Source organism: Trachypithecus francoisi, unplaced genomic scaffold (genome assembly GCF_009764315.1).
Source record: "Trachypithecus francoisi isolate TF-2019V2 unplaced genomic scaffold, Tfra_2.0 Contig01585, whole genome shotgun sequence".
Lineage (NCBI taxonomy): Eukaryota > Metazoa > Chordata > Mammalia > Primates > Cercopithecidae > Trachypithecus > Trachypithecus francoisi.
In genome coordinates, this window is record NW_022681444.1 from 6,651,092 (window position 1) to 6,673,979 (window position 22,888).

General features: G+C 48.9%; 2 protein-coding genes across 3 annotated transcripts in view; one reads left to right on the top strand and one right to left on the bottom strand.

Moving 5' to 3' along the window:
• Positions 1–3,275: 3,275 nt before the first annotated feature.
• On the bottom strand, positions 3,276–5,360 carry DOLK (dolichol kinase). Its single transcript, XM_033193331.1, has one exon. It carries the CDS (start codon positions 5,047–5,049, stop codon positions 3,433–3,435), a length of 1,617 nt encoding a protein of 538 aa, XP_033049222.1. The 5' UTR covers positions 5,050–5,360; the 3' UTR covers positions 3,276–3,432.
• A 57-nt stretch (positions 5,361–5,417) lies between these two features.
• NUP188 (nucleoporin 188) overlaps positions 5,418–22,888 on the top strand; it is a 71,157-nt gene continuing 53,686 nt past the window's right edge. The window contains exons 1-5 of one of the 2 annotated variants that reach the window (XM_033193321.1): positions 5,418–5,498; positions 11,119–11,173; positions 17,415–17,488; positions 21,747–21,831; positions 22,367–22,447. In XM_033193321.1, the coding sequence (XP_033049212.1) occupies positions 5,425–5,498; positions 11,119–11,173; positions 17,415–17,488; positions 21,747–21,831; positions 22,367–22,447 (369 nt within the window). In that variant the 5' untranslated portion in view covers positions 5,418–5,424. The remainder of the gene's footprint in view (positions 5,499–11,118; positions 11,174–17,414; positions 17,489–21,746; positions 21,832–22,366; positions 22,448–22,888) is intronic. The other variant, XM_033193317.1, reaches the window with a different exon arrangement.

A 22,888-nucleotide genomic window follows, 5' to 3' on the forward strand; every position in this document is an offset into this window, starting at 1 on the left:
CTTGCAGGGGCCCTTCCTGTTTGGGCATGCTTGGCAGGCACTCAGACTTGCAGAACAACTACCAAATCTAAAACCTCCTCAGCTGAGGTTTGGCCCAGAGGCTACAAACTGGGGACCACAGGCTGATTCCAGCCCACAGATGCATTTTTTCTAGGCCTCAGCACTTTTTCCTTTTTTTTTTTTTTTTGAGACAGAGTCTCGCTCTGTCACCCAGGCTGCAGTGCAGTGGTGTGATCTCAACTCACTGCAACATCTGCCTCCCGGGTTCAAGCAATTCTCTGCCTCAGTGTCCTGAGTAGCTGGGATGACAGGCGCCCGCCACCACACCTGGCTAATTTTTGTATTTTTAGTAGAGACAGGGTTTCACCATCTTGGCCAGGCTGGTCTTCAACTTCTGACCTAGTGATTCACCCGCCTCAGCCTCCCAAAGTGCTGGGATTACAGGTGTGAGCCACCACGCCTGGCCAGGCCTCAGCATTTAAGAAAAAACTTGAAGATTTCACATAACTATCTAGGTTCCTAAGATTCCTTGAATGAGCATGCAATTGACAACATGGGGCCTACACTCTAGCATGGCGGCTACTGGCTGGAGCTCCCTTAGAGGCTCAGTGTGGCCCCCTGTTGTCATTCACTGCGTTCATTTGAGTTTGTGACCCTGATGTAGCCTATCTCCCAACTATATACACAGAAAACCCAAGGCCCAGAGGATAGAGCCCTTTCCCAAGGCCACCCTGGGAGTCCGTGGGGCAAAGCTGGTGCTCTTTTACCAACATATGGCTGCCTCTTTTTGCAAATAATAGGAGGGAGCCTGAGAGAAGGGAAGTGTCTCTGTGGAGTCCCAAAGGAATAATGTCTCAATACTCTCCTGTGAGGGAAAGGACATGGCAGTGATTCTCAAGCAGAAGCTTCGGCTCCCTGGAGCTCTGCTCCTGGCTTCTGGCCTTGGTGGACCAAAGCTCTCACCTCCTCTGACGTCCTCCCTAACCTGGGGGAGAAAGGGAGAACCTTGTCCAGTCTCAGGAATCTTTTTTTTTTTTTTTTTTTTTTGAGATGGAGTCTCGCTCTGTCGCCCAGACTGGAGTGCAATGGCGCAATCTCCGCTCACCTGCAAGCTCCGCCTCCGGGGTTCACGCATTCTCCTGCCTCAGCCTCCTGAGAGGCTGGGACTACAGGCGCCGCCACTTTGCCTCGCAGATTTTTTTTTTTGTATTTTCAGTAGAGACGGGGTTTCACCGTGTTTGCCAGGATGGTCTCGATCTCCCGACCTCGTGATCCGTCCGCCTCAGCCTCCCCAAGTGCTGGGATTACAGGCGTGAGCCACCGCGCCCAGTCTCAGGAATCTTGCTGTGCTATCTTCCTAGTGACGGAAAATGTTTATGCATTCACTATCTGTGTAGTGTACACTTCCGGGAGGGACACAGTGCAGATGGACTCCCAAATCTACTGATTTCCTGCTCCTCGTCAGCCCCCTGTGCTAGCCCTGGGGGATGGGGTGGGGAATGAGGCAGTCCCGGAGCCTGTCCTCCCAGAGAGCAAGGCTGGAGCGTGGGCCTCTCATAGAGTCATTTTACCTCTCAGGAAACTCCCCCAGCCCCTGTGGATCTTTCCTACCTTGGGAAGAAACAAACACAGGTTTGGACGTGACTAGAATGTAGAAGGGTCTTACAAAGGACCCCTTGATGAGGTCCTGGTGCTATTCAGCCCATCTTTCTCTATGGGCACCACTCAGTGGGACACCAGAGGCGGGGTGGGGTTGGCTAATACAAGATCCAGCCCAAGCAGGATCTGATCTTCCCTCAACCCCGTCAAAGTTGACCCACCTCTCCCTTCAGTAATTCTTAGCCCTCTGCTCTTTCCCTCAGGGGTTCTCTGCCTCCAAGTGAAGCCAGGAGAGCAAAGGTCACTCTGGTTTCAAAATGGTTTGCCCAGCTTTTCGGCTTTTCGCTAAGATGAGGACTGGTCTTTGGCAGGAATGACTCTTTCCCTTTCTGACTGCTTTTCAAGGGTGGGCTCTAAGCTGGACGCTCGCAACACCCCTCGAGGTGTGGGCTGTCATTACTCCCATCTGCAAGATAACTGAGGTTCAGCCTGGCTAAGTGACTCACCCAAGGTCACAAAAATTTTTTTTTTGAGACGGAGTTTCACTCTTGTTGCCCAGACTAGAGGGCAGTAGAGCGATCTCGACTCTCTGCAACCTCCACCTCCCGGGTTCAAGCGATTCTCCCGCCTCAGCCTCCCTAGTAGCTGGGATTACAGGCATGTGCCACCATGCCCGGCTGATTTTGTATTTTTAGTAGAGACAGGGTTTCTCCATGTTGGTCAGGCTGGTCTCGAACTCCTGACCTCAGGTGATCCGCCTGCCTCGGCCTCTCAGAGTGCTGCCACTGCGCCCAGCCATCTAAGGTCACAAAGTTAATAAGAAGAAGGCTGGGCGCGGTGGCTCAAGCCTGTAATCCCAGCACTTTGGGAGGCCGAGACGGGCGGATCACGAGGTCAGGAGATCGACACCATCCTGGCTAATATGGTGAAACCCCCGTCTCTACTAAAAAATACAAAAAAAAAAAAAAAACAAAAAACTAGCCGGGCAAGGTGGCGGGTGCCTGTAGTCCCAGCTACTCGGGAGGCTGAGGCAGGAGAATGGCGTAAACCCAGGAGGCGGAGCTTGCAGTGAGCTGAGATCCGGCCACTGCACTCCAGCCTGGGTGACAGAGCGAGACTCCGTCTCAAAAAAAAAAAAAAAGAAGCTGTGCAGCCAAGGATTCTGACCAGATTAGTTTGACCCAGAGACTAAAATGTTAACCATTATGCTTTACTCCCTCCAGCATCCACTCTGGCCTCCTCCGGGGCTGCAGGGTGAAAGACGGGGGTGGGGGAGGATCTACAGCACACTGAGGTTCTTTGAGTTGCTGGATTATCCCTTAAGACACTTTTCACTTTAAATATCATCAAGGCTGGGATGGTGGCTCACACCTGTAATCCCAGCACTTTGGGAGGCCGAGGTGGGCGGATCACCTGAGGTCAGGAGTTCGAGACCAGCCTGACCAACATGGAGAAACCCTGTCGCTACTAAAAATACAAAATTAGCGCGTGGTAGCACATGCCTATAATCCCAGCTACTAGGGAGGCTGAGGCAGGAGAATCGCTTGAACCTGGGAGGCAGAGGTTGCGGTGAGCCGAGATCGCACCACTGCACTCCAACCTGGGCAACCAGAGCAAAACTGTCTCAAAAAAAAAAATAAATAAAGATAAAAAATAAGTATCAGCAAAACTAGAACTAGGAGAGCTTTGATTTTTATTTTAAATCTGAATCAACTGAAAAATCAAATCTGCTTTTCACACCGTGGCTCTTCATGCCCAAGTAGCTGTCTGCTGTGGGGACTGTTTGCCCTCCCCATGTCTGTTTCCTCTGTCACTGCTGCTGCACTGTAACAGCTAGGCCATCAGCAATATCAGGAGGTAGAGAGGCAGAAGGAGATTGTCTATCTGTGTAGTGTATGCTTCCAAGAGGGACACAGTGCTGATGGACCCCAAAATCCAAGCATAACTGTAGTTTAGGTCCACTCCACTGTCAAAGATTAAGATCAGAGCTACAGAAATGATTTGCGCAAATATAGATGTCATGGTCCCCTCAAAAGTCTTTTTGGTTCCAGGCCAGCGGATCTCCCCCATGGTGCTACCAAAGATGGAGGCCACAGTATCACCCACACCCACAGCCAGGACACCGGCATAGGGGACGAGGGCCCTGGCTCCCCCCAGGCTACCCTTGTGTGTGCAGGGTCTGGGGATCAGCCAGATGGGAAGAGACATGCCCAGGAGCAGGTAGATGTGTGTCAGAATGAGTGGTCCACTGTCTCGTTCATCCAGAAAAAGGGACAGGAGGCTCCGTAAAGTGTGACCCAAGGGCTTGATGCGGAAGTAGCGCACATACTCCAGGAAGATGAAGACCGCCAGACATACAGTGGCAGCTACATAGAGCAGTGGCCGGTCAAAGATGATACCTGGGATGTAGGTGGCTACCACAATGAGGTGGAAATACTTTCGGGTGATGGTGGGGGCCTGGTGCTTCTTGGACTCGGAAGATGACCGCTTGGCATTCTGGTACAGCACCACCAGGCAGGCCAATGTGGCCAGCAGAGACCAATAGGCTAGGAGGTAGATACGGGTGTCTGTCTGGAAGAGGAACTGAAGAAGCCAGAGCAGGGGGTTCCTGCGGATGAGCCGGTGCAGCCAGGGTAGGACCACACCAAGGCTCAGCACACAGGTCATGAGGTGGAAGAAGATGGAAGAGGCCCAGGTGCCTGAGTCCATGAAGACAAAGAGAGTGCTGAAGAAGATGCCCATGAGTACCATCCCTACTACCACTACCAGCAGGAAGAAGTCCACTGGGTCCCCCTGACTTTCCACCAGTGTCAGAGAACGCTTGATGAGCTGGTTGAGGACAAAGCTAATGCCACCCAATACCAGCAGTGCCTCACCAGGGGTGAAGCAGCGGGGCAGGAGGTACAGCAGGATCATGTTGAGATAAACGAAGATCAGCAGGACTTCCAGGACTTCGATCACCTCCCCCACGCTCAGCGAGTGCTTCATGATATAAATGATAACACCTCCAGCCAAGCCCAAGATGACACAAGTGTTGGTTGGCACTGGGCGAGTGATACCGAGCGCCAACACTGATGAGAAGAGGGCCACTGCCATGCCAGTGGCTGCCACCACAATGCCAAAACGCTCAAAGAACGGGTTCCCAGCAGCCTGGCACCGTTCCTTCATGACTAGTCCAAGTAAAGGCATGACCATGGAGGCGGGCAGTAGGCCACTGTTTGCGGACATTCGGAACTGGAAGACGGCGCTTCCCTGCTGTAGCAGCCGGTCCCACTTGTATTGGACATAGAAGGCCTGCACTGCGAGGGCCACGGCGCACCACGAGTATCGGTCCCATACGGTTGCGTGGATGCTCAGCACCACTGCAAACACTACTGCCGCCTCTGCCAGCACCGATCCACTCAGCGGAGCCCCAGGCCCCGGGGCCGGCGATGGGCACTCTCGGGTCATGTCTCTAGACCTGGGGCTTCACGGAGGCCGGGGTGACTACGGATGTCCTAGACTTCGGGCCCCTCAGCCCCGCCAAGCAGAGGGAGGCACTTTCACCCGGCCAGCAACCTTCTCCCTCCGTTCTCCAACAGCGAGGAGGGAACTCCACCACAGGTCACTCTCTGCGGCCTGGGAGCTGGCGCCCGGCCACCCCCCACAGCCTCCAACCTACGGCGTAGACGTCGCCACTCTGCAGCCTTCCTCTCAGTTACAGCCGCCCCCGCTGCCGGCTCCTCACCTCTTTGGGCCTCGCCATCTTGGCACTGCCCCGCGGCAACGTCACGTGATGAAATCCCCGCCCACGCTCCCGATCCGGGGGCGAGCGGTCACGTGGGCATGGCGTCTGGGGGCGGGGTTAGAGCGCACGCGCGCGCGAAGATGGCGGCGGCCGCCGGCGGGTCGTGTGTGAGGTGCGGAGCGGGTCGAGTGGACCTGGGTGGCTGTGAGGCGCGGGGTCAAAGCCGAGCGGAAGAGGGGCGGGAATTGGAGGCGGGATGTGGCGACGGTGGCAGGGCCAACCCCGGCTGGGTGGACGGGCACCGAGACAGGAGGCGGTTACGTCCAAACGGTCCCTGCGCGCGGGGATCTGAAGAGTCTTCTTCAGGAGGGGGGCCGGCTCTCCACCCCTTGGCTCCGCGGTTGGCCTCCCATCTCCTCATCCAGGGCACTTTGCCTTCCTCTCCTCTCACCTCCGGCGCGTCCCTTGGCGCCCCACCCGCGCTTCCTTGTCCGGCCGTGACGCTCCCTCGAGCCACGGGGAGCTTTGCGGTCGCCTCGGGTACCCCCCACCCACGTCCCTGCTGCAGGCTGCCAGTGTCCTGCCCCGGCGTCGAGTGCGCCCTGCTGGCTCCACAACCTCTCCCGCGATCTGTTCTTGTTAGGATTTTGTTTCGGGTTGAGCGGAGCCGCGCTTGCGGTTTCTGCCCTCTCCACGCCTCGAATCGTTGTTTTCTTGCATTGAATCAGTCAGCGAGCATGTTCAAATCCTCCAAGAGATTTAAGAGACTGAACTAGGCTTTAGGGACAAGAAGATGAAATATTATATATGAAAGGTACAATTCTCACAAAGTGCTTTCTAGCGTCAGACCCTGATGGAGCGCTTCCCATGAGTTACCTCATTCAATTCTCGCAACTCCGAGAGGCGCCTTGTATTTCACGGATGACTCAGAAGTCCGGCTCAGAGCTAGCCAAGTGATAAAGAGAGGATTCAGGCTGAAGTCTGCGTGCCTCCAGTGCTATAACCAGACCACCACGCCTCCCTCCGTTTTCCACATTGCAGCTCGAAGGTCTTCGGTCTTCCCACCACCCTCCCTCCTTAAAATTAAACATCCCTGCCTCTTATCCTTCCCTGTGTCAGCAGTGTTTTCCCCACCTTTTTTTTTTTTTTTTTTTTGAGACGGAGTCTTGCTCTGTCGCCCAGGCTGGAGTGCAGTGGCACGATCTCGGCTCACTGCAAGCTCCGCCTCCCGGGTTCACGCCATTCTCCTGCCTCAGCCTCCTGAGTAGCTGGGACTACAGGCGCCCACCACTGCGCCCGGCTAATTTTTTGTATTTTTTTTTTAGTAGAGACGGGGTTTCACCATGGTCTCGATCTCCTGACCTTGTGATCCGCCCGTCTCGGCCTCCCAAAGTGCTGGGATTACAGGCGTGAGCCACCGCGCCTGGCCCCCCACCTTTTTTTTGTTGTTGTTGTTGAGATGGAGTCTCGCTGTGTCGCCCAGGCTGGAGTCCAGTGGCGCCATCTCGGCTCACTGCAACCTCCACCTCCCAGGTTCAAGCGATTCTCCTGCCTTAGCCTCCCAAAGTGCTGGGATTACAGGTGTGAGCCCGGCCGTTTTCCCACTTTTTTTGTTATGTTGTTTATCACTGTATTCTCTCTCTCTCTGAGAGACCCTGATGCAGGGTCTTGCTCTGTTGCCCAGGTTGGAATGCAATTGCACAGTAGGGCTCACTGCAATATGGCTCACTCCTGGGCTCAAGTGATCCTCCCACCTCAGCTGCCCGAGTAGATGGGACCACAGGTGTGCACCACCACACCTGGCTAATTTTTTTTAGATTTTTTTGGAGATGTGGATCTACCTATGATGCCCAGGCTGGTCTCAAACACCTGAGCTCAAGTGATCCTGCCGGCTTCCCAAAGTGCTGGTATTACAGGTATAAGCCACTGCGCCCAGCCACCCCTATATTCTCAGCACCCAGAAAAGCATGATAGGCTCTCAGTAAATACTTATTACACATACTGCCCATGCTCTCTGATACCACTTCCTTCACCTCTCAGCTGGAATTAAGACGTCTTTGCAATTTCCACTGGTCAAGGAATGAACCTTGTGAGGAACAGTTTGCTTTTTCCTCGCCTGCCATTTTGTGCCAGCAGTGTTGGGGCAGTGTTGTCACTACTATTCCTTACCTTTTCTTTTTGAGACAGTTTTGCTCCTGTTGTCCAGGCTGCAGTGCAGTGGCACAATCTTGGCTCACTGCAACCTCTGCCTCCCGGATTCAAGCGATTCTCCTGCCTCAGCCTCCCCGGTAGATAAGACTACAGGTGTGCACCACCACACCCGGCTAATTTTTGTGTTTTAAGTAGTGACAGGGTTTCACCATTTTGGCCAGGCTGGTCTGGAACTCCCGACCTCAAGTGATCTGTCAGCTTCAGCCTCTTTAACTGCTGGATTGCAGGCGTGAGCCATCATGCCCGGCCTGAATACTGTCTTGTTATCAGAAAAATGATTAGTGATTCCAGTGTGCCATGTAGGAGTTGGTGGCTATTCTTTGAGCAGAATCGAAGTTGCTTTTAAAGCATTAACCATTAGGAAAGAGATGTATAAATTTTAGGTGTGTTTAAACCTCTTTTGATGAGAAAATCCTGAAAGATTAGTTATTTGAGACAGAGTCTCACTGTTGTTGCCCAGGCTGGAGCGCACTGGCCCGATTTTCGCTCACTGCAGCCTCTGCCTCCTAGATTCAAAGGATTCTCCTGCCTCAGTCTCCTGAGTAGCTGGGATTACAGGCGCCCGCCACCACGCCTAACTAATATCATGTATTTTTAGTAGAGACAGGGTTTCACCATGTTGGCCAGGCTGGTCTCCAACTCCTGACCTCAGGTGATCCGCTGGCCTCGGCCTCCCAAAGTGCTGGGATTACAGGCTGACAATTTTAAAACGAGCTAGTGCTTTGTGTTACTGTTAGTGTTTTTTTTTTTTTTTTGTTTTTTTTTTTTTTTTTTTTGGAGAAGGGGTCTTGTTCTGTCATGCAGGCTGGAGTGCAGTGGCAGGATCTTGGCTCCCTGCAACCTCTGCCTCCCTGGCTCAACTGATTCTCCCACCTCAGCCTCCAAAGTAGCTAGGGCTACAGGCACACGCCACCATGCCTGGCTAATTTTTGTATTTTTTGTAGAGACAAGATCTCACTGTGTTGCCCAGGCTAATCTCGAACTCCTGGGCTCAGGTGATCCTCCTTGATCACTTGTGATTATGACTCACCGCAGCCTCGCCCTCCAGGGCTCAGTGGAGCCTCCTACATCATCAGCCCTCCCAGGAGCTGGGAACATAGGTGCACACCACCACACCAGCTAATTTTTTTTTTTTTTTTTTTTTGAGACAGAGTCTTTCTCTGTCGCCCAGGCTGGAGTGCAGTGGCGCGATCTCAGCTCACTGAAACCTCCACCTCCTGGGTGCAAGTGATTATTGTGCCTCAGTCTCCCGAGTAGCTGGGACTACAGGCGTCTGCCACCATGCCTGGCTAATTTTTGTATTTTTAGTAGAGATGGAGTTTCACCATTTTGTCCAGGCTGGTCTCGAACTCCTGACCTCAAGTGATCCGCCCGCTTCAGCCTCCTAAAGTGCTGGGATTACAGGTGTGAGCCATTGTGCCCGACCCACACTAGCTAATTTTGTATTTTTTTTTTTGTAGAGACAGGGATTCGCCATGTTGTCCAGGCTGGTCTCAAATTCCAGGGCTCAAATACTGCTTCCACCTTGGCCTTCCAAAGTGCTGGGATTACAGGTGTGAACCACCATGCCCGGCCTGTTTTTTAGTTTTACCTTGTAGTTAACATAGTTTGCATTCTTTTTTTTTTTTTTAAGAAGGAGTCTCGCTCTGTCGCCAGGCTGGAATGCAGTGATGTGATCTCGGGTCACTGCAACCTTTGCCTCCCAGTTCAAGCGATTATCCTGCCTCAGCCTCCCGAGTAGCTGGGACTACAAGCACGCACCACCATGCTCAGCTAATTTTTATATTTTTAGTAGAGACGGGGTTTCACCTTGTTGGCCAGGATGGTCTTGATCTCTTGACCTCATGATCCGCCTACCTTGGCCTCCCAAAGTGCTGGGATTACAGGCGTGAGCTACCACGTCCAGCCATAGCTTGCGTTCTTTTTCCAAATTTTTAGCATATTTTAGGACCTTTTCATCCCTTCTCTCTCTGCAGATAGGCTTTCTAAGCAGTGTTTTTTTTTTTTTTTTTGAGACGGAGTCTCGCTCTGTCGCCCGGACTGGAGTGCAGTGGCCAGATCTCAGCTCACTGCAAGCTCTGCCTCCTGGTTTACGCCATTCTCCTGCCTCAGCCTCCCGAGTAGCTGGGACTACAGGCGCCAGCCACCTCGCCCGGCTAGTTTTTGTATTTTTAGTAGAGACGGGGTTTCAGCGTGTTAGCCAGGATGGTCTCGATCTCCTGACGTCGTGATCCGCCCGTCTCGGCCTCCCAAAGTGCTGGGATTACAGGCTTGAGCCACCGCGCCCGGCCCTAAGCAGTGTTTAATTATTACAGATTACTATTCTCAGTGATGGTTTAGGATCTGACAAAATACAATCTCTGTGCCTTTAATAACTTTTTTTTAAAGTAGTAAATATTTATTGAGAGAATGTCTTTTTTTTGTTTGTTTGTTGGAGATAGACACATCGTCACCCAGGCTGGAGTGCAGTGGTGTGATCTTGGCTTATTGCAACCTCTGCCTCCTGTGTTCAAGTGATTTTTGTGTCTCAGCCTCCCGAGTAGCTGGGAGTACAGGAACCTGCTACCATGCCCGACTAATTTTTGTATATTTAGTAGAGATGAGGTTTTTGTTTATTAGAGGTGGGGCTATGTTGGCCACGCTGGTCTCAAACTCCTGACCTCAGGTGATCCACCCACCTTAACCTCCCAAAGTGCTGGGATTACAGGCATGAGCCACTGTGCCTGGCCAGGTTAAAATCTTATGTTTTAGTTTCCTAATTTATATTTTGAACATTAAATTTCTAACAGTATTATTTTATTTTATTATTATTATTATTATTATTTTTTTTTTTTTTGAGGCGGAGTCTCGCTCTGTCGCCCAGGCTGGAGTGCAGTGGCCGGATCTCAGCTCACTGCAAGCTCCGCCTCCCGGGTTCCCGCCATTCTCCTGCCTCAGCCTCCCAAGTAGCTGGGACTACAGGCGCCCGCCACCTCGCCCAGCTAGTTTTTTTTTTTTGTATTTTTAGTAGAGACGGGGTTTCACTGTGTTCGCCAGGATGGTCTCGATCTCCTGACCTTGTGATCCGCCCGTCTCGGCCTCCCAAAGTGCTGGGATTACAGGCTTGAGCCACCGCGCCCGGCCATATTATTATTATTTTTAAGCAGAGTCTTGTTCTGTTGCCCAGGCTGGAGTGCAGTGGCACGATCTTGGCTCACTGCAAGCTCCACCTCCTGGGTTCATGCCATTCTCCTGTCTCAGCCTCCCAAGTAGCTGGGGATACAGGTGCCCGCCACAACGCCTGGCCAATTTTTTGTATTTTTAGTAGAGACAGGGTTTAACCGTGTTAGCCAGGATGGTCTCTATCTCCTGACCTCATGATCCGCCCGCCTCGGCCTCCCAGAGTGCCAGGATTACAGGCATGAGTTACTGCGCCTGCCCATAACAATATTATATAACAAGATTACTTTCCAAAAATTTAACAAATCATTTTGTATATTGAGATGTTTTGCTTGTAGAGAGTAGACAAAATGGCTCTGAGGCAGTGTACAAGTTTGTATGATCAAAAAGAGCAAAATTATCTCTGTTCTTTCATTTTGCAGAAGCAGTAGAGAACTGTGGACTATTCTGCTTGGAAGGTCAGCCCTGAGAGAGCTGGTAAGTGGTGGTGTTCTTGAGTGGATTCTCTGGGTTCTTTGTGTAGCTTTTGTTACAAAAAAAAAAAAAACTTTTTTTTTTTTTTTTTTAATGTAGGAAGTAAACACATTTATTTATTTATTTATTTAGAGACGGAGATTCGCTCTTGTTGCCCAGGCTGGAGTGCGGTGGCGTGAACTTGGGTCACCGCAATCTCCGCCTCCCAGGTTCAAGCGATTCTCCTGCCTCAGCCTCCTGAGTAGCTGGTATTACAGGCATGCACCACCACGCCCGACTAATTTTGTATTTTTGGTAGGGATGTGGTTTCTGCATTTTGGTCAGACTGGTCTTGAACTCCTGACCTCAGGTGATCTGCCCTCTTTAACCTCCCAAATTACTGTGATTATAGGCGTGAGCTACTGCGCCTGGCCTATTTATTTATTTTGAGGTGGAGTTTCACTCTTGTTACCCAGGCTGGAGTGTAATAGCATGATCTCAGCTTACTACCACCTCCACCTCCTGGGTTCAAGCGATTCTCCTTCCTCAGCCTCCCGAGTAGCTGAGATTACAGGTGCACGCCACCATGCCTGGCTAAGTTTTGTATTTTTAGTGGAGACAGGGTTTCACCATTGTTGGCCAGGCTGGTCTTGAACTCCTGACCTCAGGTGATCCACCCGCCTTGGCATCTCAAAGTCCTGGGATTGCAGGCGTGAGCCACTGCACCTGGTCACTTTTTTTTTTTTTTTTTTTTTGAGACAGGAATCTTGCTCCCAGGCTGGAGTGTAGTAGCTCGATCTTGGCTCACTTCAGCCTTTGCCATCTGGGTTCAAGTGATTCTCCTGCCTCAGCCTCCCGAGTTGCTGGGATTAGAGGTGCCCGCCACCATGCCCAGCTGATGTTTATATTTTTAGTAGAGACAGGGTTTCGCCATGTTGGCCAGGTCGTTCTCGAACTTCTCACCTCAGGTGGTCTGCCTGCCTCAGCGTTCCAAAGTGCTGGGATTACAGGCATGAGCCACCACACCCAGCTACGTTTTTTGTTGTTGTTGTTGTTGAGACAGAGTCTGGTTCTCACCAGGTTGGAGTACAGTGGCACAATCTCGGCTCACTGCAACCTCTGTCTCCTGGGTTCAAGTGATTCTCTGCCTTAGCCTCTTGAGCTGGGGATTACAGGTGCATGCCACCACGCCCGGCTAATTTTTGTATTTTTAGTAGAGATGGGGTTTCACCATGTTGGCCAGGCTGGTCTTGAACTCCTGACCTCAGGTGATCTGCCTGCCTCAGCCTCCCAAAGTGCTGGGATTACAGGCATGAGCCACTGCCTGGTGTAAACACTTTTTTTTATTCCTAAAACTATGAACTTGGCCAGATGCAGTGGCTCATGCCTGTAATCCCAGCACTTTGGAAGGCCGTGGTAGAAGGATCAATTGAGTGCACAAGCTCAAGGCCAGCCCTGGCAACATAGCAAGACCCTGTCTCTACAAAAAATTTAAAAAAAAATTAGTTGGCCGGGCGCATTGGCTCACACCTGTAATCCCAGCACTTTGGGAGGCCAAGATGGGCGGATCACAAAGTCAGGAGATCGAGACCATCCTGGCTAACAAGGTGAAACCCCGTCTCTACTAAAAATACAAAAAAATTAGCCGGGCGTGGTAGCGGGCGCCTGTAGTCCCAGCTACTGGGGAGGCTGAGGCAGGAGAATGGCGTGAACCCGGGAGGCGGAGCTTGCAGTGAACCGAGATTGCGCCACTGCACTCCAGCCTGAGTGACAGAGCGAGACTCCATCTCAAAAAAAAAAAAAAAAAATTAGCCAGGCATGGTGGTGCATGTCTGTAGTCCCAGCTACTTAGGAGTCCGAGGTGGGAGGATTGCTTAAGTCTGGGAGGTTGAGGCTGCGGTGTACTCTAGCCTGGGAGACACAGTGAGACCCTGTCTCAAAAAAGCAAAAAGCTTTATAAACATTTTACATACCCTACTTCTTTGCTGAAATGGGACTACCTAGCCTAGCCACTGAAGTCTTCTAAATTTACCTTTCTTTGTATTTCATTGATTCCGTTTATGAAAAGATACCTGTGTTCATTGATTGGCTGCTGAGAGTGGGGGTACAGATATCATTCTGCTACCTCAGCCCAAGAAAGATTTTCAAGCCTTGATCATAGAGGCAGTGGTTTCTAATATTTTTATTTTTATTTTTGAGACATGGTCTTACTCTGTCCACCAGGCTGGAGTGCAGTGACACAATCTTGGCTCACTGCAGCCTCCATCTCCAGGATCAAGTGATCCTCAGTCTCCTGAGCAACTGGGACCACAAAAATTAGCCACCACACCTGGCAAATTTCTGTATTTTTTGTAGAGATGGGGGGTCTTACCTTGTTGCCTAGGCTAGTCTCGAACTCCTGGGCTCAAGGATCCACACACCTTGGCCTCCCAAAGTAGTGGTATTACAGATGTGAGCCACTGCACCTGGCCTGGTTTCTAGATTATTTCCAAGTATATAATCAATAAAGGACAGTTCTTCATGTTGATTCTTGGGTGTTCTGACCCTGTGAAGATAAAGTGTTAAGATGACACTCATGGCCGGGCGCGGTGGCTCAAGCCTGTAATCCCAGCACTTTGGGAGGCCGAGACGGGCGGATCACGAGGTCAGAAGATCGAGACCATCCTAGCTAACACGGTGAAACCCCGTCTCTACTAAAAAATACAAAAAACTAGCCAGGCGAGGTGGCGGGCGCCTGTAGTCCCAGCTACTCGGGAGGCTGAGGCAGGAGGGTGGCGTAAACCCGGGAGGCGGAGCTTGCAGTGAGCTCTGATCCCGCCAGTGCACTCCAGCCTGGGCGGCAGAGCGAGACTCCGTCTCAAAAAAAAAAAAAAAAAGCTGACACTCATTTTTTTTTGTGACTATTGTTTTTCTTTTTTTTTTTTTTTGAGACGGAGTCTTGTTCTGCCGCCCAGGCTGGAGTGCAGTGGCCGGCTCTCAGCTCACTGCAAGCTCTGCCACCCGGGTTCACGCCATTCTCCTGTCTCAGCCTCCCGAGTAGCTGGGACTACAGGCGCCCGCCTCGTCACCCGGCTAGTTTTTTGTATTTTTTAGTAGAGACGGGGTTTCACCGTATTAGCCAGGATGGTCTCGATCTCCTGACCTCGTGATCCGCCCGTCTCGGCCTCCCAAAGTGCTGGGATTACAGGCTTGAGCCACCGCGCCCGGCCGATTTTTGTTACTATTGTTAACAGAATTAATGTTACTTATTTTAGAGCCTTGGCATTTTTTGAAATGCCTTCATTTGATAATTTTGCTTGTAGGAATGTATCTTTAAAAATTCCTGAAAAAGTTTTGCACATAAAACTTTACCACAGGCCAGGCATAGTGGTTTATGCCTGTAATCCCAGAACTTTGGGAGGCCAAGGTGGGTGGATCACCTGAGATCAGGAGTTCAGGACCAGCTTGGCCAACATGGTGAAACCCCATCTCTACTAAAAACACAAAAGGGAGCTGGACGTGGTGGTGGGCACCTGAGTAGTGGGTAATCCCAGCTACTCAGGAGGCTGAGGCAGGAGAATTGCTTCAACCTGGGAGGCAGAGGTTACAGTGAGCCAAGATCGTGCTGCTGCACTCCATCCTGGGAAACAGAACGAGACTCTCTCTCAAAAAAAAAAACACCAAAAAAAAACTTCACCACAGTGGCTAGGCATGGGGGCTCATGCCTATAATCTCAGCACCTTGGCAGGCCAAGGTGGGAGAATTACTTGAGCCCAGGAGTTTGAGATCAGCCTGGGCAACATAGTGAGACCCGATTGATACAAAATATAAAAAACTTAGGCCGGGCGCAGTGGTTCATGCCTGTAATCCCAGCACTTTGGGAGGCCAAGGCAGTTGGATCACGAAGTCAGATTGAGACTATCCTGGCTAATACAGTGAAACCCCATCTCTACTAAAAATACAAAAGATTATCCGGGTCTGGTGGCAGGCGCCTATAGTCCCAACTGCTTGGGAGGCTGAGGCAGGAGAATCAGTTGAACCCAGGTGGCAGAGGTTGAAGTGAGCCAAGATCAAGCAAGTGCACGCCAGCCTAGACAACAGAGTAAGACTCCGTCTCAAAAAAAAAAAAAAAATCGGGCCTGGTGGCATATGCTTGTATTAATAGTTCTAGCTACTCAGGAGGCTGTGATGGAAAGATCGCTTAAGCTCAGGATATCAAGGCTGCAGTGAGCCATGATTGCATCACTGCACTCCAACCTGGGTGACAGAACCCTGTCTCAAAAAGCAACAAAGAAAATTTCACCACCACATCATTTATATTATTAAATAATTACAGTCAACTTAAGTATATCAAACATTAGAGGAATGGTAAATGAATTATGATCTACCAACTTGATAAAGTATTATGCAGCAACTTGAAAGTATGTTCATCAAGACTTTCATAATAAGGTTAAGTCATTATGTTATAATGTTAAGCAAAGAAAAGAAGGTTACAGAATTCTGTATTCAAAATGATTTCAACTGTGGGGAAAATGCATATTAAAAACACTCAAAAGAATGTGTAATACTTAGTGTGATTCTGAAATCTGATTTTTTTTTTTTTTTTTTGAGGCGGAGTCTCGCTCTGTCACCCTGGCTGGAGTGCAGTGGCCGGATCTCGGCTCACTGCAAACTCTGCCTCCCGAGTTCACGCCATTCTCCTGCCTCAGCCTCCTGAGTAGCTGGGACTACAGGCGCCCGCCACCTCGTCCAGCTAGTTTTTTGTATTTTTTAGTAGAGACGGGGTTTCACTGTGTTAGCCAGGATGGTTTCGATCTCCTGACCTCGTGATCCACCTGTCTCGGCCTCCCAAAGTGCTGGGATTACAGGCTTGAGCCACCGCGCCCGGCCTTTTTTTTTTTTTTTTTTTTTTTTTTTGAGACGGAGTCTTGCTCTGTCACCCAGGCTGGAGTGCAGTGGCTGGATCTCAGCTCACTGCAAGCTCCGCCTCCTGGGTTCACGCCATTCTCCTGCCTCAGCCTCCGGAGTAGCTGGGACTACAGGCGCCCGCCACCTCGCCCGGCTAATTTTTGTATTTTTTAGTAGAGACGGGGTTTCACCGTGTTAGCCAGGATGGTCTCGATATCCTGACCTCGTGATCCGCCCATCTCGGCCTCCCAAAGTGCTGGGATTACAGGCTTGAGCCACCGCGCCCGGCCTTTTTTTTTTTTTTTTGAGATGGAGTTTCATTCTTGTTGCCCTGGCTAGAGTGCATTGGTGCAATCTCGGCTCACCATAACCTCTGCCTCCCAGGTTCAGGTGATTCTCCTGCCTCAGCCTCTCGAGTAGCTGGGATTACAGGCGTATACCACCACACCCAGCTAATTTTGTATTTTTTAGTAGAGACAAGGTTTCTCCATGTTGGTCAGGCTGGTCTCCAACTCCCAGCCTCAGAGGATTTGCCCACTTTGGCCTCCCAAAGTGCTGGGATTACCTTTCTTTGTACTTCATTGATTCTGTTATGAAAAGATACCTGTGTTCATTGATTTTCTGCTGAGAGTGGGGCTACAGATATTATTCTGCTACCTCAACCTAAGGAGGCGGCCAAGCAGTCGAATCACGCCTGGCCAAGTCTGATTATTAATAAAACTGCATTTGGGCCGGGCGCGGTAGCTCACGCCTGTAATCCCTGCACTTTGGGAGGCTGATGCAGGCGAATCACAAGGTTAGGAGTTCAAGACCAGCTTGGCCAATATGGTGAAACCCCATCTCTACTAAAAATACAAAAAAACTGACTGGCATGGTGGCGCAAAGCTGTAGTCCCATCTACTCAGGAGGCTGAGATAGGAGAATTGCTTGAACCCAGGAGGTGGAGGTGGAAGTGAGCCAAGATTGTGCCACTGCACTCCATCCTGGGCAATAGAGTGAGACTCTGTCTTAAAAAAAAAAAAAAAAACCCACAAGAAACTGCATTTGCGGTCGGGTGCCTTAGCTCACACCTGTAATCCCTGCACTTTTGGGAGGCGAGGCGGGCAGATCACCTGAGGTCGGGAGTTTGAGATCAGCCTGGCTAACATGGGGAAACCCCATCTCTACTACAAATAAAATAATTAGCTGGGTGTGTTGGCTGGCACCTGTAATTCCAGCTACGGGAGGCTGAGACTCGAGAATCACTTGAACCCGGGAGGCGGAGGTTGCGGTCAGCCAAATTCGTGCCACTGCACTCCAGCCTGGGTGATAGAGCAAGACTCTGTCTCAAAAAAAAAAAAAAATTCTGCATTTGTATAATTGCCTTGTTCTTTTCCAGAGTCAGATTGAGGCAGAACTGAATAAACATTGGCGGCGATTGTTAGAGGGTCTTTCTTACTACAAACCTCCCAGGTATGGCAATTCCAGGCGTCTGGTTAAAGTAATTCCCCTAAGGAAGCTGGCATGGATGAAACCATCCTCCTGTATGATTTGATGATATTGTAGGGTTATGTATACCAGAGATAATACAATTTAGTTTACCAATGGAAAAGAGTAGGTTACATTTGTTTTTTTTTGTTGGCTGAAAGAAAAGGAAATTCCTTCTAGAAATACAGTATTGTAGAATATAATTATGACCTATGTGTGGGGATGAGGATTTATTAAACATTCAACGAATTTTCTAATATTTATTCAGAATCCACAGTGTCTGTGTGAGCACTAATTGGTGGGAGATAGCACGACGATATGATACTAACAACTGACACTTGTGTAGTGTTAACTATGTAACAATTATTACTCTAAACACCTGACTTATCAAAAGTTATTTAATCCCCACAACACCGCTTTGAGATAGTTACTACTTTTATTTTTTGGGTGAATATATAGATCTTTGTATTGGGGAGTGGAAAACACAGTAATAAAATATAGAATAGTTACAAATAAAGAGAATACGGCTTGTAGGGCTGGGCCTATTTGATCTTGATTCCTAGTCCAGATCTCATTCTATTATGCATCATAGTCGAAGTCACGCTCATTTTCCTTCGACTTTTGTACTTATTTTGAATGTATTACATCTTTACCTTCCATTTTCATTCCCTTAGGTTAACGATGAACTTTTCCTTGTTATTCATCTGTTAACTCTTCCCCCGTAATTAACTTGAAGTAAATCCCAGATACCTTGTTATTTTATCTGCAAGTACTTGACTATGTATCTAAAATACATGGACTTTTAAAAAAGATAATCACTATATTATCACATTTAGGTACTCTTATCATTGTTTCCATTTTACCAATGGGGAAACTGAGGCACAAAGCGGTTAAGTAACTTGCCGTGGTACAACTAGTAAGTGATAGAACCAGGATTCGAACCTGGTGGTCTCATTCCAGTGTCTGTTTTTTTGGGTTTTTTTTTGGGATGGAGTTTTGCTCTTATCGCTCAGGCTGGAGTGCAGTGTCACAATCTCAGCTCACTGCAACCTCCACCACCCAGGTTCAAGTGATTCTCTTGCCTCAGCCTCCTGAATAGCTGGGATTACAGGTGCCCACCACCACGCCCAGCTAATTTTTTTCTATTTTTAGTAGAGATGGGGTTTCACTATGTTGGCCAGGCTGGTCTTGAACTCCTGACCTCAAGTGATCCTCCCACCTCAGCCTCCTAAAGTGCTGGGATTACAGGTGTGAGCCACCGCTCTCGGCCCCAGTGTCTGTTATTTTGTTGTTGTTGTTGTTGTTGTTGTTGTTGTTTTTGAGATGCAGTCTCCCTCTGTCGCCCAGGCTGGAGTGCAGTGGCACGATCTCAGCTCACTGAAACCTCCACATCATGGGTTTAAGCAATTTTCCCGCCTCAGCCTCCTGAGTAGCTGGGATTACAGGCGCCCGCCACCATGCCTGCTAATTTTCGTATTTTTTGTAGAGACGAGATTTCACCATGTTGGCCAGGCTGGCCTCAAACTCCTGATCTCAAGTGATCTGCCCGCTTCATCCTCCCAAAGTGCTGAGATTACAGGCGTTAGCTGCCATACCCAGCCTACTGTTTTCTTTACTATCTTTTTTCTGTTCCAGAATCCAACCTAGTTGTCAAGTGCCTGTAGTCTCCTCTTAGCTGTGACGGTGTCTTAGTCTTACCTTGATTTTCATGACCTTGAACAGGTTTGAGGACTGGTCAGTCCTCAAAGGATGCCCCCAATTTGGGTTTGTCTGATGTTTTTCTTATTATTAGACTATTAGGGGTTGTGAGTTTTTGGGAAGAATACCCAGAGGTGAGGTGCGCTTCTTTTTTTTTTTTTTTTTTTTTTTGAAACGGAGTCTTGCTCTGTCGCCCGGCTGGAGTGCAGTGGTGGGATCTCAGCTCACTGCAAGCTCCGCCTCCGGGGTTTACGCCATTCTCCTGCCTCAGCCTCCTGAGTAGCTGGGACTACAGGCGCCCGCCACCTTACCCGGCTAGTTTTTTGTATTTTTTTTTTTTTTTTAGTAGAGACGGGGTTTCACCGTGTTAGCCAGGATGGTCTCGATCTCCTGACCTCGTGATCCGCCCGTCTCGGCCTCCCAAAGTGCTGGGATTACAGGCTTGAGCCACCGCGCCCGGCTTCTTTTTTTTTTTTGAGATGGAGTTTCTCTCTTGTTGCCCATGCTGGTGTGCAGTGGTGCGATTTCAGCTCATTGCAACCTCTGCCTCTTGGGTTCAAGTAGTTCTGTCTCAGCCTCTCTAGTAGCTGAGACTACAGGTGCATGCCACCATGCCTGGATAATTTTTGTGTTTTTAGTAGAAACATGGTTTCACCATATTGGTCAGTCTGGTCTTGAACTCCTGACCTCAGGTGATCCGCCTGCCTCAGCCTCCCAAAGTCCTGGGATTACAGGCGTGAGCCACCCCGCCTGGCTGAGCTACACTTCTTACCACATCATAGCAGAGAGTACATGCTGTCCACATGAAATCACTGGTGATGTTAATCTTGGCCACTCAGTTAAGGAGGCGTTAGACAAGTTTCTCCTCTGTAAAGTTACTTTTTTCTCTTTTCCTACTTTATTTTTTGGAAGTGAGTACTAAATATAGCCATGTCCAGCTAATTTTTTTCATTTTTGGTGGAGGTGGGGGTCTCACTTTGTTGTCTAGGCTGGTCTCAAACTCAAGCTACCCTCCTGCCTCAACCTCCCAAAGTGCTGGGATTATAGGCATGAGCCATTGTGCTGGCCTCTCCCTATTCTATTTATTTATTTATTAGTTTGTATCAGTATGGACTCAAATATATTTATTTTATTTATTTTATACTTTGTTTATACCTTGTTTCAGCTTTGGCCATTGGGCATTTTTTTATGTTGGCCTCTCTCCTTTGGGCGTGTCCTTCCTTTTTTCTTTTTTTCTTTTCCTTTTTTTTTTTTCTGTTAAGTTATCTCCTACCAAAAGGACTTTGGTTTTTTAAGCCCTTCTGTACTTTCTTTCACTATAAGATGCTTCAAGATTTTCTTGGCCGGGCGCGGGTGGCTCAAGCCTGTAATCCCAGCACTTTGGGAGGCCAAGACGGGCGGATCACGAGGTCAGGAGATCGAGACCATCCTGGCTAACACTGTGAAACCCCGTCTCTACTAAAAAATTCAAAAAACTAGCCGGGCAAGGTGGCCGGCGCCTGTAGTCCCAGCTACTCCGGAGGCTGAGGCAGGAGAATGGCGTAAACCCGGGAGGCGGAGCTTGCAGTGAGCTGAGATCCGGCCACTGCACTCCAGCCCGGGCGACAGAGCGAGACTCCGTCTCAAAAAAAAAAAAAAGATCGGCCGGGCGCGGTGGCTCAAGCCTGTAATCCCAGCACTTTGGGAGGCCGAGACGGGTGGATCGCGAGGTCAGGAGATCGAGACCATCCTGGCTAACACGGCGAAACCCCGTCTCTACTAAAAAAGTAGAAAAAACTAGCCGGGCGAGGTGGCGGGCGCCTGTAGTCCCAGCTACTCGGGAGGCTGAGGCAGGAGAATGGCGTAAACCCGGGAGGCGGAGCTTGCAGTGAGCTGAGATCCGGCCACTGCACTCCAGCCTGGGCGACTGCGAGACTCCGTCTCAAAAAAAAAAAAAAAAAAAAAGATTTTCTTGTATTTTCCTTGCCCTGGCTCTAGAATCAACCAATTCTCCAAGGAATGCTGTTATTAGATAATGGTATTGTAAAACAGGATCTGGGTGCTGCATGTGCCTGCTGCTATTGGAGTGTTATAACTTCTAGGCCTTCTCAGTCGACAGAGCTATTACAGATAATATGTATGTATGCCACAGACCTGGTTTTAAATTTTAGCAATTGTTTATTAGCTGTGGGATTTTTGGTAAGTTATTTACCCTTTCTAACTGTTGGCAATTCCGTTTGTAAAAGGAGAATAGTGATGTTTGCCTTTCAGGGTAGTAGTAAGGATCAAAAATAATGTAACTTAATGTGTTTACAAATAACATTGTTATAACTGTAATTTAACCACTTTTGTTTGTTTGTTTGTTTGTTGTTACTTAGGCTTAACCAGTTCTGTGTTATGAAGTCTGTGGAGGTGAATGTGTGTGTGTGTGTGTGTGTGTGTGTGTGTATTTTATAGGCATCTGAAGAGCAGAAAAAAGTCTGTAGTGAAAATATTTTAAAATATTTTTGTTTTAAACTCAGTGGGCTATTGAGAATGAAGAAATGATTCACTGTTCTTTTCATAGTCCAAGTTCAGCTGAAAAAGTGAAAGCTAATAAAGATGTAGCTTCACCATTGAAGGAACTGGGTTTAAGAATCAGCAAGTTTTTGGTGAGTAAAAATTAGCACTCGCTCAGTTTATTACTTGCATTGTGGATGTGCATGGTTGTGTTGCTAGTGATAGTGAAAATTCAGTTTTTTTTTTTGGGAATTAAATTGAACATGTTGTGTTTTATAAATACCCAGGTTGTAACTCTTCTCCCTAAAAGTTGCAAGTCAAAGTTGCCTGATCCATTTACTGCATATCATAGGGTTTTCTTCACCAGACATGTGGTGGTCTTTAAGGTGACTAAGATTGTCATTTCAGAAACTCACATCATGCCTACTGCTGTATTAGAGTGCTTGGTGAATAAGCATCGTTGTTTCTGGCATGTACATTTAATTGTAATAAAAATTGTATGTCAGTGACTGGCTCTTGTCTTCCATTAGAGTCAGAATTGTTATGTTGAATGAATCTTTGAGTAGCATTTTTGTTTATTCAAGTCCTGTGTTCATTGTAGAAGACAAATCTTTAAATGCTCTGCATCCTGTGCGCGACTTCTGAGCTGAAGTGGCTGTTCCTCACTTAAAATCTCTTGTGTTTCAGGGTCTTGATGAAGAACAGAGTGTGCAGTTACTCCAGTGTTACCTGCAAGAGGACTACAGGGGTACTCGGGACTCAGTAAAGGTTTGTAGTTTATGTCAGCTCCTTTCTGCTGCCTTTATGCTTTTTCCCTGTTAGTTTTAGATAATGAAGGGTTTTGGTACCAATTCTTTTATCAGTGGTAGGTGATCAGGTACAGTCATCTTCAGGAAAGACCTACTAAAGGCTTTAAAAAAACATAACCTGGGTGCAATGGCTTGTGCCTGTACTCCCAGCTTCTTGGGAGGCTGAGGCAGGAGGATCACTTGAGCCCAGGAGTTTGAGGCTGCAGTCAACTGTGATCGCACTGCTGCACTCTAGCGTGGGCAAAAGAGTGAGACCCCATCTCTTTAAAAAAATAAAGAATATGTATGCACATAAGCTGAGATCTGTCTTCATACTTGGAGGAGTGGAGAGGTCAAAGACTGACATGTTAATCATAGAATCTTGGGCTATTAGAGGTGGTAAGGATTTGGTAGAATTTCT